Source organism: Megalops cyprinoides, chromosome 24 (assembly GCF_013368585.1).
Source record: "Megalops cyprinoides isolate fMegCyp1 chromosome 24, fMegCyp1.pri, whole genome shotgun sequence".
Lineage (NCBI taxonomy): Eukaryota > Metazoa > Chordata > Actinopteri > Elopiformes > Megalopidae > Megalops > Megalops cyprinoides.
The window spans coordinates 19,426,963-19,440,715 of record NC_050606.1 but is presented as its reverse complement, the minus strand read 5'-3'; the positions used below and the strand labels follow the sequence as shown (position 1 = coordinate 19,440,715).

Here is a 13,753-nt window from a genome sequence, read left to right as displayed (position 1 = left end):
TGGGTCATGGCTCTTAATATACTCAGTACGTGATGAAAATGTCAGTTAAACATTTGACCGTAACTGCAACAAAATGAAATGCTGTCACTTCACAAGAAAAAGCTATTTGTGAAAGTGTATTTAAATAATAATTCTAAAATCTGCTGCTTTTGAGGTTTTGGAGCCATGACAAATAATAACTCCACCTCAGAGTCTTATATGTCAAACTTTATTCTGATTACTCAGACTGTGCAGCTGCTGACAACATTGTGTGTGGCTTGCAAAGTCAGTGAATTGTACCCTGAGAAGGACTGTTGTCTTTCTCAATAGTTATGTGAACAGATTTAAATCTGCATTACTGTTTTGTTGTGTTTTGACAAGCATGATTTCGCTTGAACATTTTGTTGAGCATGTGTCAGTGCTTGCTTTCCTTGTTGGCGAAAAATATGTCTGCTCCTAAGATGCACTGAAAATTTATAGGGCTCTGTAAATTCACAGTGTCACACCACTGACTGAAAACACAATTCACATGAAACAGTCTGTAGAATAGGTCTATTTTGATTTATATGAACAGATGAAATAAGACATTCTGACCTGAACTGGATCATCATCAGTAGTCTGATCAGAACTGAATATAGTATACAGTCAGAGTGAGATGTAAAAGAGATTTATCATTTAAATACAGAGAAGTATAGATGGCATAGGAAAGTTATACTTTTGGACAGAATCTGTTCCCCACAATCCTTTGCAGCCTCAGAAAATAAATGCCATTCCCAAAGCCATTTTAATATACCACTTAAATTCTAATATTTGTGATGATAGGTATTGTGTGCCTTATTTGAAAGGCTGTAACTATAACACAGAAGAGAAATATCTCCCATCCCAATTTACATTTGGACACTTCTAAGTGAAATCACCCTAGTCTTATTATCAAAAGTGAATGTCTGAAGCACTATGTGAATATCCAACCATGTCAGACATTAATATAATTTTAGAAATACACTGATTTATTCAAAAGGGGGACACATTTAATTTAATCTGACAAACAGAACAGGCCACACTCAGTTCATTGCAAGGCTTTTTTTAATGTTATTACATTATACCAAACCACATTACATACTTGAAATAAGGCCCGACAGATTATGTAAACTCTTTAAAAAAAGAAAAACTTACAAATTACAGTAATCTTATTGGGAGACAGTGATCCCCTTTGAAATGTTGTTATTTCAATGTGTTTTGATTTCATCCTCACCTACCATATACCTGACCTTTAAAAACAAGAATATGTCCAGTTCTTCTCATCAAGAATGTCAATAGAGCGTGCTTTTCCCTCTTCTCCCAGCATCTAACCTGGAGCGCTAGCCTGATTTAATATATGAAAGATGAAGAGGATTGTCTAAATGACATACAATCCATTGAGTTGCATATAAAATGACTTTTACTTGTCCTCTTCTGTCCTCAGTTTAAGAAAGTTATAGAAATATTTCCCCAAGAGTATATTGCAATATATGTCATTTCCACAGTAGTCTACATTACACTATGTACAGTAGGTTCCCATATAGTGAACATGCTGCCACTGAAGCAAAATGCATAAACAACCGGCATAAAGTAGAACAAAAAAAGATTACAGGTGAAATAGATAGCATACTTCATAGAATCAGAACTGCTGATGCCTAAGTCATTAATCATATTGCTCTCTCCTATTTGTACTCAAAAACAACTTGCACCATTTTCTACGCAAACAGTATTATGGCATATTTTATGTACATTAATGTAAACACTTCCGTTTCTGTTTAGTTCATATTTACACGTCAGTTGTGGGGTGTGTATGCATGCTTGATATGTGGAGGAAGGTGAATTGGCTGGTCACCAGTGATAACTGTAAAGGGAACCACTGTCTCCAACAAACATTCTCCTCTGGCAAAACTACCACCCTCAAAACCCCCTCCCAAAAAAAAAAAAAAAGCAACCAGACAAAACAAAACAGCACTGATTTCCAGGGGCAATCATTCACAGTCTGTGATAACAAAAAAAGGACACTTAAAATCAAAGGTACGACCAAAACGATCAAAACGGCAATTTTTTTTTTCGTTTCACCGCAATTAATTACAGCGTTTTTTTTATTTTACAAATAAAAAAATGACCTCCGCTGAGGGCAAATTCTCGTGCTGTCCTCCCCCCCAGTCCTCTCCCCCGTACTATCACACTCCTCACCCGGCAACGCAGGGGACAACCACAGGGCTATGTTCATCTATAAAATATCTCCATAAAAATATATATACATTGTGAAACGATATGCACCCCCCTACCTAATGTTCCACGGTACAAAACATTCATTTAGCATTTGTTGTATTTCACTGTGTATGTGTGAGATAACAGGCAAATTCGGTAAGGGCACATGAAAAGAAAATGACATAATACAGGGGTGAATCATATAACATCACTAGCGCAATGGGGAAAGACTTCTTGGCACCTCCTTAGCAACTGCTTGACGACCACACCTCAGAGCAGATCCTAAAGTGAATTCAAAATCACATTATGCACAGTAAGATGTCTGGCAGAAAGCTGATGAGAATTTATTTTTGCGAGCAATTTGAATTATGCCTGAGGCAAATATTTTCCACAACAGTAGCAATACCGCTGACATTGGGGAAATGAATGGGAAACAGATGGGGTATTGCAACTGTATCGGTAGTTATGTGGACATCAAATTGTTGTTAAGGAAGTGAAGTCACACTTTTCAACATGACTTGAAGGCTACCCTCACCAGGTATAATTTAAGACGTGATTGCAGATAATTCACTGAAAGTGGGAGGAACACATCTTGCTATTCACCTTCATGCATGACTCACAGGAAACAGTACATATGCAGTACTCCATGTAAAAATATAAGGAATGTGGTTAAATATTTGCCAAAACATATTGCATATAATGAAATATTGATTATTGGCACTTAATTATTGTCATTTTGAACATGTATATTTGAATATATTGTATACCTTACACCATATGTGGACTATTACCTAATGCCTGGAGCCCACAGTAGTTGAACAAAGCCCAGCATAGGGAGGGGTGGGTCAGCCAGGGTTTGTCTGTCTCATCTCACACTAGCGACCCCGGCTGGTCAGTTTGGGGTCCACATGCTGCCTCTGTGAAGCACACGGAGTGCCTTTCTCCTACTCATGTCTGTGCAAAATCAACCTGTGGACTGCAGTGTGAAAAGAAGCCATGGCTGATATTACACTTCAGAGGGGACGACACATTTTTCTGCAGTCTCTCTGTATTGTTGGAGGTTATTGCAGGGATGGGCAGCAGTCTGATGGCAAAATTGAGCATGCCAAATTAGGAAAAAATGGGCAAAGACAGTGGCCATTTCAAATAATATTAAAAAAAACAATAATTTGTGTATTTCATCATAGTTTTTACCATTTATATTCCTTATATTTTTATCTCATATCATGTATTGACACATAGTACTATTTCATGAAGCTAACCATACCAGTGATACAAACAACTTCATATGTGATTAAAGGACGCAACACAATCGCCAAGGCTTTTCATTCTCTGTGCTTTAAGTGTTTTTTCATTCCCAGGAGGTAAATTACAGGCAGGGGCCACCGCTAACCAGCTTACTGGTTATCTCTGTTCCCTCAGCGTCAAACTATGCTCACATGGCAGATGCTACATGTGTTAATACATTTCTAATAAAAATGAAAAGTGAACCGTGACTCTCCCATTCCAAAATTTCAGACAAAACAACTTTGCAGTCCCTCCTAAACAATTACGGTTTTGATTATATTAGTTCAAACTGGATTCAGCTGTAACAATTCTATGGCAGCAAAATTTTGACAGGACAGACAGCAAAAGGACGCTACATGAATTGTGTGTGTGTGTGTAATTATCATTTCATATAACCATGAGACCATGACATTTTCTATACTCCTCCTACATTCACGCACACACACACACACACACACACACACACACACACACACACACACACGCTTCTTTCCTTTATCAACCGGAAATACTCATCATTACAACACTGAACACCACCAACCTCAATTAACAGCACATTACACATTCTCGACTACTGTTGCACATTCAAACTCAGTGCACACTAAAAATTTCAGACCCCACACCTCTAAAAAAATACAGTAAGTAACGGTTGAGAAACAGCTGTTTCAGTTCTCTGTTCTGCTCCTTAAAAAGGGGCTTAATTCGGCCAATCTGAACAATAGTTCTCCCTCTGCAGGGCACAAGAGAAATAGCATGCTGAGAGAGGAGCAGAACTGTACAAATCTGGCGCACTGTGGCACTGGGGAGAAGAATGAGGAGTGAAATGATTGGTTACTGACTGAATTAGAAGCAGCTGATTGGTTATAGGAAAACAAGGCTGTTGGAGACCAAGCAAAGACTCTCGTCTGCACACACTGGTGTGCAATCCACTGTCAAGTAAAGATCCCCAATAAAGCTCAACCTTAACAATGCAAAACATAAATAAAGATATAAAAACTGTATGCATACCTGAAAATGACAATGTATTCATCCATAGTCAAGGTTTTTCACATTCTTTGTTATCGCTGACTGAGCAACACTTCTGAAAACAGTACTATACAATACTAAAAATTAAGACAAGTGACTTAACTCTACCAAACAGCTGAACCCACATACCTAGAGCCACTTCTCAATGGATTTTTTATGAGAGAAAATAAATTGCGTAAAAACATAATCCTGTGGACTTCGGTGCACTCCCTTCACCCTTGAGGTCTAAAACATGCACAATCACCCAAAAACAGAAGGCTCAGTGGCTGAATCCAGAAGGCACCTTGGATTTAGCCAGTAAATGCAACAGGACATTGATACTGCTCCTCCCCCCACCCCACCCCCCCCAAGCTGTAGCACGTAGCACAGGACCGAGCCTCGTAATGAATGCACCAGGTACTTCACAGAAGCCCACCCTCTCAACCAAAAACGATGCTCACACGGCGATGTTTGGCAGCTGAATGGAAAAGAAGTGAAGGTGCAGTCATAGAGAGAGAGAAAGAGTGCGCTGCTATGTGAGAAAGTGTGGTGAAGGTCTGCAACATTCATGTAACAGCCCGCTGCTTCCTGCTCGCGCACCAATCGCAGTGAATACAATCGAAGGTCATTGCAAAGTAAACCCCTATATCATACATGTACTGTGGTCATACTTCTACAGGCCATTTGTCATGCGTGCTGCTGTAACTTTTTTTTTCTTTGAAATTTGTTTGCTGAGGGAAGAAAAGGAGTGGAAGCTGGTCACTGAAATGCACGAATGGAATCCCTGAAATTGATGAAATGAAACTGCAGGAAACGAACATCTGAATTTCTGCAGACTGGGTGAGCCGGTGTTATGTCTTGTTGTCTTTTTAAAGCAAATGGAAGCTAGGTGGTAGTGCTTGCAGGTGAACTGGTGACTAAATACTGACAGGGCTCCTCAAACTTGGAACACGGCATAAATACATTAGAGACAAGCCAATCACTGTACACGGCTTCCTCCAAAGAGGCGTCGTCCTGTTCCCCACTTCCTGCTTGCCCTGATCTTGGAAAACTGGGTGGGTGGTTTGGGGGTGTTTTTACGCCCCACCCTCTCCCCGACCCTTCCCCACCCCTCTCTCTCTTCCTAAAATTGTCCGGTTAAATGAACCACTCCTTTTTGCTCTCATCGATGGTCTCGGTGAAGTTGGGGTCGTTGACGATGATGGCGGCGTCGGCGTTGTCGGCCGACTCCGCCCCCTTGGCCTCGTTGGTGTGGTAGGTGCCCTTGTGGCGGAACATGTGGCGGATCAGGACCACCAGTGTGCAGAGGATGGTGAAGATCACCACGGCGATGATGCCTGGGAAGAGACAGACATGCTTACCACGAGCGGAGACCGACACAACCCGCCCACCCAGTTCCCTGTGTGACCATGGCAACTCAGCACTCCGATTACACTCCAGAGCTGAGACATAACATTGACTGACAGGGAACTTGCACTTCAAAACACACTTCAGGATGGCCTTTTATTGAGCTTTGCTCTGTTCTTTTTCTCTTTAAATCCATTTATGTGGCTATTTTATACTTTCCTTTGACTTTTCAACTGCTCATCTTGTTTCTGTGGGGGGGGGTGGTATCAAATTATTTATGTCTTGTATCTCTGTTTTTATGTGGTCCCTTTCTATGAAATGTTTTTCCTACTGTTGTAAAGCGCTTTGTATTACAGCCATGCATGAACATTGCTTTACAAATAAAGTTAGAGAAATTCAGAATTCAATTTAAGCACCTTGCTTAATTGTACCACAGCAGAGCCACACCCAGGACTCAAACCTGATACCTTCTATTTACTGAAACTGTGCCTCACCTCCAATTATTGCGGAGTTGCGGTTAACCCCGTCGGGCACCACTCTCTCCTCATTGAACGGGAACTCAGCACCTGCTGGAAGAAAGAGAAACCACCACTACATTTCTCACAGCACATTTAAACAGGGTCACACCTTCACCCATTTTACCCAGAAGCCCTCAGTCCAAACAGCTAAAGCAGACTCTGAATCGATAGGCGGCTCTTCTGAATTCAATACCCACTCCACTGCTCAATCCACAGGCGCAAACACTGTGCAGACCATACGCTTAGGCACAGCAGAGTGTTAAAGTCTGTGCAAAACCACTGTGTGGACTGTGCAAAATTATAGGGCTTACTGCAACAGTGTATTCAAATCAAAAGGCCATCATTCTTACTTGCCTTTTATACTGATCTGAGGGCTGTGGTTTGCGTTTACTGAAATATTGCAGATCATTTGATGACCCTTTGCTTGACTATGTACAAACGTTTCTGGTCGGCATGAGAGGTGCAATGCTCCAAGGCTCTAATGAACTGATTGAAAGTTTAGGAAATTAACAAGGCTCGCTGTGAGTGAGCCTTGTTAATGAGCGCAACGTGAGTGCAAAATGTTCCTCCTCCATTCCAATTTCATCTCATTCCGGTCCTGAAATGAGACAGCAGTGACGGAGGACTGGAATGGAAAACCAGAGACTGTCCATCGCAATCGAGATGGCGTTCTCCACGCTCTTTCCAGGTCTGGCTGCAGAGATCTGGTCCCTGCTGCAGTGTCTGAGGTGTTAGAGAAGCTCCAGTGCCAGAACCTCAGGCTCAGTGGTGCAGGGATCAGAGGAAATGATGGAGAGAAGCATTTTCTTACTGTTGATACATTATCTTTGATTGGGCTTTGATCTTCCCCCTGTTAATCTGCTGATGTCTGCTCCCTGCGAAAGGCTTTATTCTCAGCATCAGCTTTTTTGCTTTAATCAGTTCTTCAGCAGAGCTGACATTCTGTTGCCGTTTTTTCATCAGGACACTTTGATAGGAGTCAGAGAACCCGTCCGTGGTCAGACGCAACTCACCCGCCACAGCAGAACGTTTGCGTCGAAGTTACCTGCGCTTTTCATTCTTTTCCCAGGGTGCAACGGTGATGGGGCACCTTTTGATTGCAGTGAGGGAGAGCTGAGGGCAGGCCGTTTAATCAGGGAGCTGGAACTCCCCCGCCGTGCTGCAATCATCTGTCATTGTGTTTTAAATGCCCTTTAATACGAGCTGCCACCACTCCTCGCTGGAGGCTCCTTCATTAAACCCCCCCCCATCACCCCTACGACCGAATCTGTGCCCCGCAGCATCCTCCGCTGAGGCGATGTGTGCGATGCTAAAATTACCTTCGTGAAACATTTCACCCATGAACTTCGTGGCAATTAAATACAGTGCTTCAGAGCACGGCTGTTGGGAGTCTTTGCTTTACGAGGGCTGCTTCATTGTGCCAGGTGGCTGTAAAACGTTTAGGCCTACAGCTGGCGCCATTCAGAGCATGATAAAAAATAAAATGGGTTGATGAATAAAAGTTACAGAAAAAGCAGTTGCTATCTTCAGTGCAGGGAGGGGGAGGTCTGACTGTGAAAGCCACGCCCCACTGGGCTGAAATCTTAGCCCCTGCTTACAGACAGCCATTGCACTGCACAACCACAATCTTTATTCTGCAGCTCCACCTGCCAAACCTATACAAAGCACAGCACAGCGTGTGGGTCTCAGTCTGCCTAAATGGAGCTGCAGCAGTGCTCACATGTGAAAGACCTGTGCTGCAGAAAATACCCAAACAGCTTTACCTGAGCACACAGCCCAAATGAAGCACCATATTCGCAGAGCATTGCAAACCACACTATATCAAGCCCTGTCTGTTCAGCACTGGTGGAGTGAAATCAAATCACAGCCTTCTTATCCACGCTAATAAAGACATCTACACAGAGCAACACTATACACCCATCACTAGAAGTGTCACATTAATATCCACCCTGAACAAAACTGCTCCATTCATTAACAATGATAACAACAGTAATGGCTATAATGACAAAAATATGTTGATTCAGATCAAGTTCGAATGAACGGTGCTGACCACACCAATCATAAAATGTGACTAACCAATCAGTACTATTAAAGATACAGAAAAGCTAGAAACAGAGACTGAGTGACTGAGTGACTGAGTGAAATTCTATGGCAGGTGTGCTGAACAAAGAATAAAAACTGTCTTTGGCGTGACTGCCAGTAAAATACAGATCGTTATCAATACGGTTCGCAATTACCGTCATTGTCAGCGCATCTGCAGCTTAAGAGGAGGACAATAAACCTTACCCATGTAGAAACAGTGACCGGCGACGTGGTATAGATCGCAGACAGAGCAATGAGCTTGGCAGTAAAAACGATAGTGCCGCACTGTAACGGGGGAACTCGGCAGGGAGTGAAGCGGTTATGGATCTCCTGTCTCTGGGGGGCTGCTTGACCTGCATCTTAAGCAGGCTCCGGATCGATAGGCGGCTCGTCAGAATTCAACACCTGCTCTGCTGCCCGGAACCACAGGGGCGAGTGCCGTGAGGAGCGTACGGTCAGACGCAGCAGAGAATTACAGAGTGGACCATGAGAGTACAGCGCTTTAACCAACAGTTCCGTACTTGTTCCGTACTTCCTACGCACCTCTCATAGTCCTCTGACAGCTGCAGTCACCTCAGGATGACAACGGGACCATTGTATGAAGGTTAATGACACTGCAAAAGCTTCACAAGTTGTTTTTCATTTTTGCTATTTACGTGTAATCACGGTATTGAAAATGAATGCCATGGTCAGTTTTAGACTGATAAATCCCTTCTGGACCCTCTCCTGGACATCTGATCCTTCATGTTAATGTAATGCAGTGTCTGTGTATATATCTCTGTCATCCCCGCTCATAGAGATGTCACATTGTAGCACTTCGTTAATGGGTTTTATTATATTGACAGAGCTGAACTGAGAACAGTTAATAATGGCGGGATATAAGCACTTAACCACTCAGGGAGGCGAGACAGGCGTTCCTGGTCCATTTCTGTGGTAATAAATCATGGAGAGGGTGACATGTGAACACTGTGTGGGGTGCGGAACAGAGGGGGACCGGGACCAAGTGAAGAGGCGTTATTAATTCCCCACTGAGATGCATAAAAAGGAAGAGAGACTCCAATGATTCACGGTCTGATAACACCAAACAGATAACAACGTGCACTTTATCACAATATGTCATAGTTTTTGCCTTGCCGATAAACTTGGCTTCTCGCCGCTGAGACCTGGCTCATTTCTCTTAGTTCTGTTATGCATTTCCTCCTTTTTCTTAGATCTATATTAGGTAGCCCAGTTACCTTACATGTAATAGTCCAAATGACTCTGTCAGAGGCGCAATGTGAACAGATCTATCTCGCTTTCTCACTGTGAGAGCTGTGCCCAATTATGAGGCAGAGGTGGAAGACGCCAGATCCATTAAAAGAAACTTTTGTTAGCAGGTCCTGTCCATGGATGTAATGTCCTTCTAGTGAACTAGGGCTACGTTTAGGCTGTGAGAGAGCTGTGGGGGTCAGGGAATCAGCGGATGGCATTAATTTCGATGCGACTGCTGTTTTCCGGAGGGGTACCTTTGTCCAGGTGCCAGGGGTCGGTGGCGGCGGACATGGGCGGGATGGTGAGGGGGGAAGCCCCGCAGTTGGATTCCACCAGCTTGCCCTGGACGGAGACGGGCGCGGCCACGCGTGACCTCAGCGCAGCCTTCAGCGGGGCGATGCCGTTGAACTGGACGCGCGAAAGGCACCCCACGAAGCCCGGCGTGTTGTACCTCTCAATCAAGACGGGGTCGATCTGGCCCGTTTCTGCGGCGATGGAGAGATTTCGGCGTCGGTCAGTCACCCACACACCCTCTCTTTACCAACACCACACAGTCATTCCAGGAAAACTGACAGACTAGAGTGTTTTCACTTTAACACAAACCACATTAAAAGCACTTTTTTGTCTCTAGGATAAAAATCTATATTTAGACACCAGAAGTGTTTATCCTCATTTGTGAACAGTGAGAAATATTAGAAAGAATATTAGAATACTCCATCTGATATGCCATAGATTCATTGGTAAATACCCGTTGGAAGAGAAATGATGCAATCAAAACTTGTATTTAATCTTTTCTGTTCCCACAGAAAGCCCCCACAGCTAATACATACCCAAACAGCTTCAGAGTGTAGGTGCAGTTAAAACCCAGCCCCAGCAGATCGGTACACTGGGAAATATAAATAGCCACAGGTTTGTATGTAAAAAGCATCTTATTTGCTCTCTGCATTAAATATGTCAAAACAGCACTCAGCAAGCTGCTGAAGTTTGACTCGGCAAACATACTTTGGTCTCAAATATGCAAAGCCTTCACCCATTTTTAGGTCGGGTTGCGTGAGTATGCAACCAGACTCTGGGACCAGATGCAAATAGGACTGCTTGATTTTGTAAGGGAAAAATACAGTCCTGGAAGGCCTTACCCCGATAACTGACACTGATGCTTTACATTACAAAACACCATGTTGCGCTAAACGATTTTTGTGAACAGAACCCTGCGAGAGCCGGTCAGGACCTAGCTGTATAGGCCCAGCGGCCGTCATAAGTGTGATTGATTTCCGTGTAATTGTGCACTTGCTGTTGGATGGGGAAACATGATTAGCCCTGTTTGCAGACCGTGGAGATGGTAATTGAGAACAGCATAAAATATGTAATGACTGACAGAGGCACACAAGCCTTATCAGATCCAAATCCAACCCTCCCTCCCCGAACCACTTCATTAACCACCAGTCACTCATGGGAGGCATATTATGGAGACACTATTTAAAAACCCATGTTTTTAATGCTCACGTTGCCAGGAATTAATCAGCTGTCAGAAAAGGCCAGCACTGACGGAATCAGTATAATATGCAACAGCAGTAGCTGCTGTAGCTCATTAGAACTACTCATAAAAGCAAATAAATACAGAATGTGGCCTGCCTATTCCCTACCATGGTGTCTTCCATGCACATTTAAAATGAATATTACCTATGATAATTTCATTGTGTTGACAAGATTAAGAGCAGAATCGTCTACATATATACATATATGCATAAAACACTTTACATTGTGACCGTAATCACTGTATACTTAAATAATAACTTCTCTGTACATACTCATTTTATTTATTATTCATGTGTAATTACACAAGTTACAAATAGGTTTAACAACTGTAAGTACCATGTAAATATATGTATATACACAGTGGTTGCACAGTGATTAAGTAAAGTGTAACCTCACACAGAGACATCACACACCATGAGTTTGCCTTTCTATATTCAAAATGAATAAAACAGATTCTACAGAGACAGAGATTCTCCTGCAATAGGAGACAATGGCAAGAGGTAAAGACAATGTTTTCATTCTGCTGCAAGAAGGCTTATGTCAAAATGCGTGACCTGCATTTTTGCATTGTTCTGCATCTGGGATCAGATCGCTTAATGTTAACTTTCTAAAGCCCTATGCTATTTAGTATGAATTAAATCTTCAACTACCCCCAATAAAAGTTGCTTTCTCAACTATAAATGTTGTCAAAGGTATCTTAAAATAAAGATTTTTTTTTTTGCCAATAGACAAGACCGCGATGATGCCATTAGGTCTGGATCACGACAGTGAGTTGTGTTTAGACAGCGAATTCATTCCTTTAAAGAATCTCAAAGCACTTTACAGAGAAGCTACCATCACCATTGTGCTGACCTCACCTGGCTGACACTCAACAGCAATTCTGTGCCAGAGTCCTCACCACACAGCAGGGATTTCTTTAGACAGTTATCTTAGTTGCTGTTCGAGACAGTTACAGATGACATGGAATGCATGTTCCAAAACCACAGTACTTCACATGCCACCTTAGACACCAATTCAGTTTACACATTCCACTGCACGACATTGTCGGCATTTAGCAGGCCGTCTTACCCAAAGTGACTCACGAGCTGCAGCTACAACCTGTATCTAATAAAGTGGCATGAATAGCTGTACAAACGCATTTGAAAACACGTCAGCGTCAAACGCAGTCCGGAGATCACAAGTGAGCGCCTGGTTCAGTGAGTAAGTGCAACATGATGTACCCACAACACACACCTTCCTTCACCTTAACACAAGCTGGTGAGACTCAGTCTGGCTGATCAGAAGGAGCAGTTATGCTGTGAGGAGTTTTATCTGCTGTCATGCTCACTCACACCCCGTACTGTTTATATCAGTAAGAACAAATACAAAATCCAAGTATAAAGTAGGGTACAAAGAAAATTCAAGAATGTGAAGCCGTACAATGTCAAACTTTTTTATTTAACCAGTGCAGTCAATATAACCAGTGCTCACTCATATAACTAGCGTGCAGGCTAGTTATAACATCAATGCTCTTACTGGGTGGCCCAAGCCAATTCTGCAAAGCAGTCTGGCGTGCCCTCACACCCCTTCTGCTCTGATCAGCCTCCTGCTTTGATTAAAATGGTCATGCTGGGCTGCACACTGAGATTCACACAAAGGCCACTTCAACTAAATTACAACGCAGCCTCCCCTCCCACGGGATTTTAATAGACAGATAGGCACAGACCGAAACTTGATAAATGTAACTTCGGTTCCAGACATTGGCTGCAGAAATGAGTGTCCACAATGCACCCATTTCTGGGATGCTGGGGTTGCGGGGGGATGGGGGGGGGAGGTGTCTGGGGGGATCTGTGCCAGGTTTCTGCAGTGTGGAGGGCTTGTGGTTTTCAGCTGGACACAGCACAGAACAGCATTTGAATGTACATACATACCCCTACTTTAACTGAAATGCATATCCCTGTGAGTCACGGTGCAGTGGAGCTTTATCTGTCTCTCTCCGGCTCTGTCTGCCAGCACAGCAGACTGTCTAGGCACTGAGAGTCCAGCCCCCAGTTCTCTGGATAGGCTGTCACATACCCTATAGGGAGGGGGAAGGGGCTGGACTTATCATAGTGCTGCAGCACTAAATGCTAATTAATCTCCGCACCGAACCATGGGAGCCTGGCAGTGCATGGTGAGAAAGGCACTGTACTAGAGAGACATAAAAGAGAGAGTTAGTGAAAACAGAGAGTAAAGATTTAAGATTGTTCCTCTGGCACAAGCACATCCTAGCCAGCCTCCTGTCCTACACACCCTAGCCTCATGAGCAACACTCGCTACCTTTGTTAACTGCACATGCTGTGAACTGTATGCTAGGTTCGTTAACTGCACAGGCTGGCCTCATGAGCTGTCATCACGCTAGCATCATGCACTGCACAGCCTTGTATGACAGCATGCTGGATGACGCTGGAGCCCTGCCCTTGCCGTGTCCTGTTCCCGCAGCTACACCTCATCCCCTCTCCCTCCTCCCTCACAGACCAAGACAGGTGGACCCCGCA

General features: G+C 43.4%; 1 protein-coding gene across 2 annotated transcripts in view; it reads right to left on the bottom strand.

Annotated features, from left to right (window-relative positions):
* Nucleotides 1–5,209: 5,209 nt before the first annotated feature.
* The window catches only part of LOC118771009 (contactin-associated protein-like 2), a 231,779-nt gene continuing 223,235 nt past the window's right edge, over nt 5,210–13,753 (bottom strand). Inside the window, exons 22-24 of one of the 2 annotated variants that reach the window (XM_036518836.1) lie at nt 9,956–10,186; nt 6,345–6,419; nt 5,210–5,840 (exon numbers count right to left, since the gene is read on the bottom strand). In XM_036518836.1, the coding sequence (XP_036374729.1) occupies nt 5,641–5,840; nt 6,345–6,419; nt 9,956–10,186 (506 nt within the window). In that variant the 3' untranslated portion in view covers nt 5,210–5,640. The remainder of the gene's footprint in view (nt 5,841–6,344; nt 6,420–9,955; nt 10,187–13,753) is intronic. The other variant, XM_036518838.1, reaches the window with a different exon arrangement.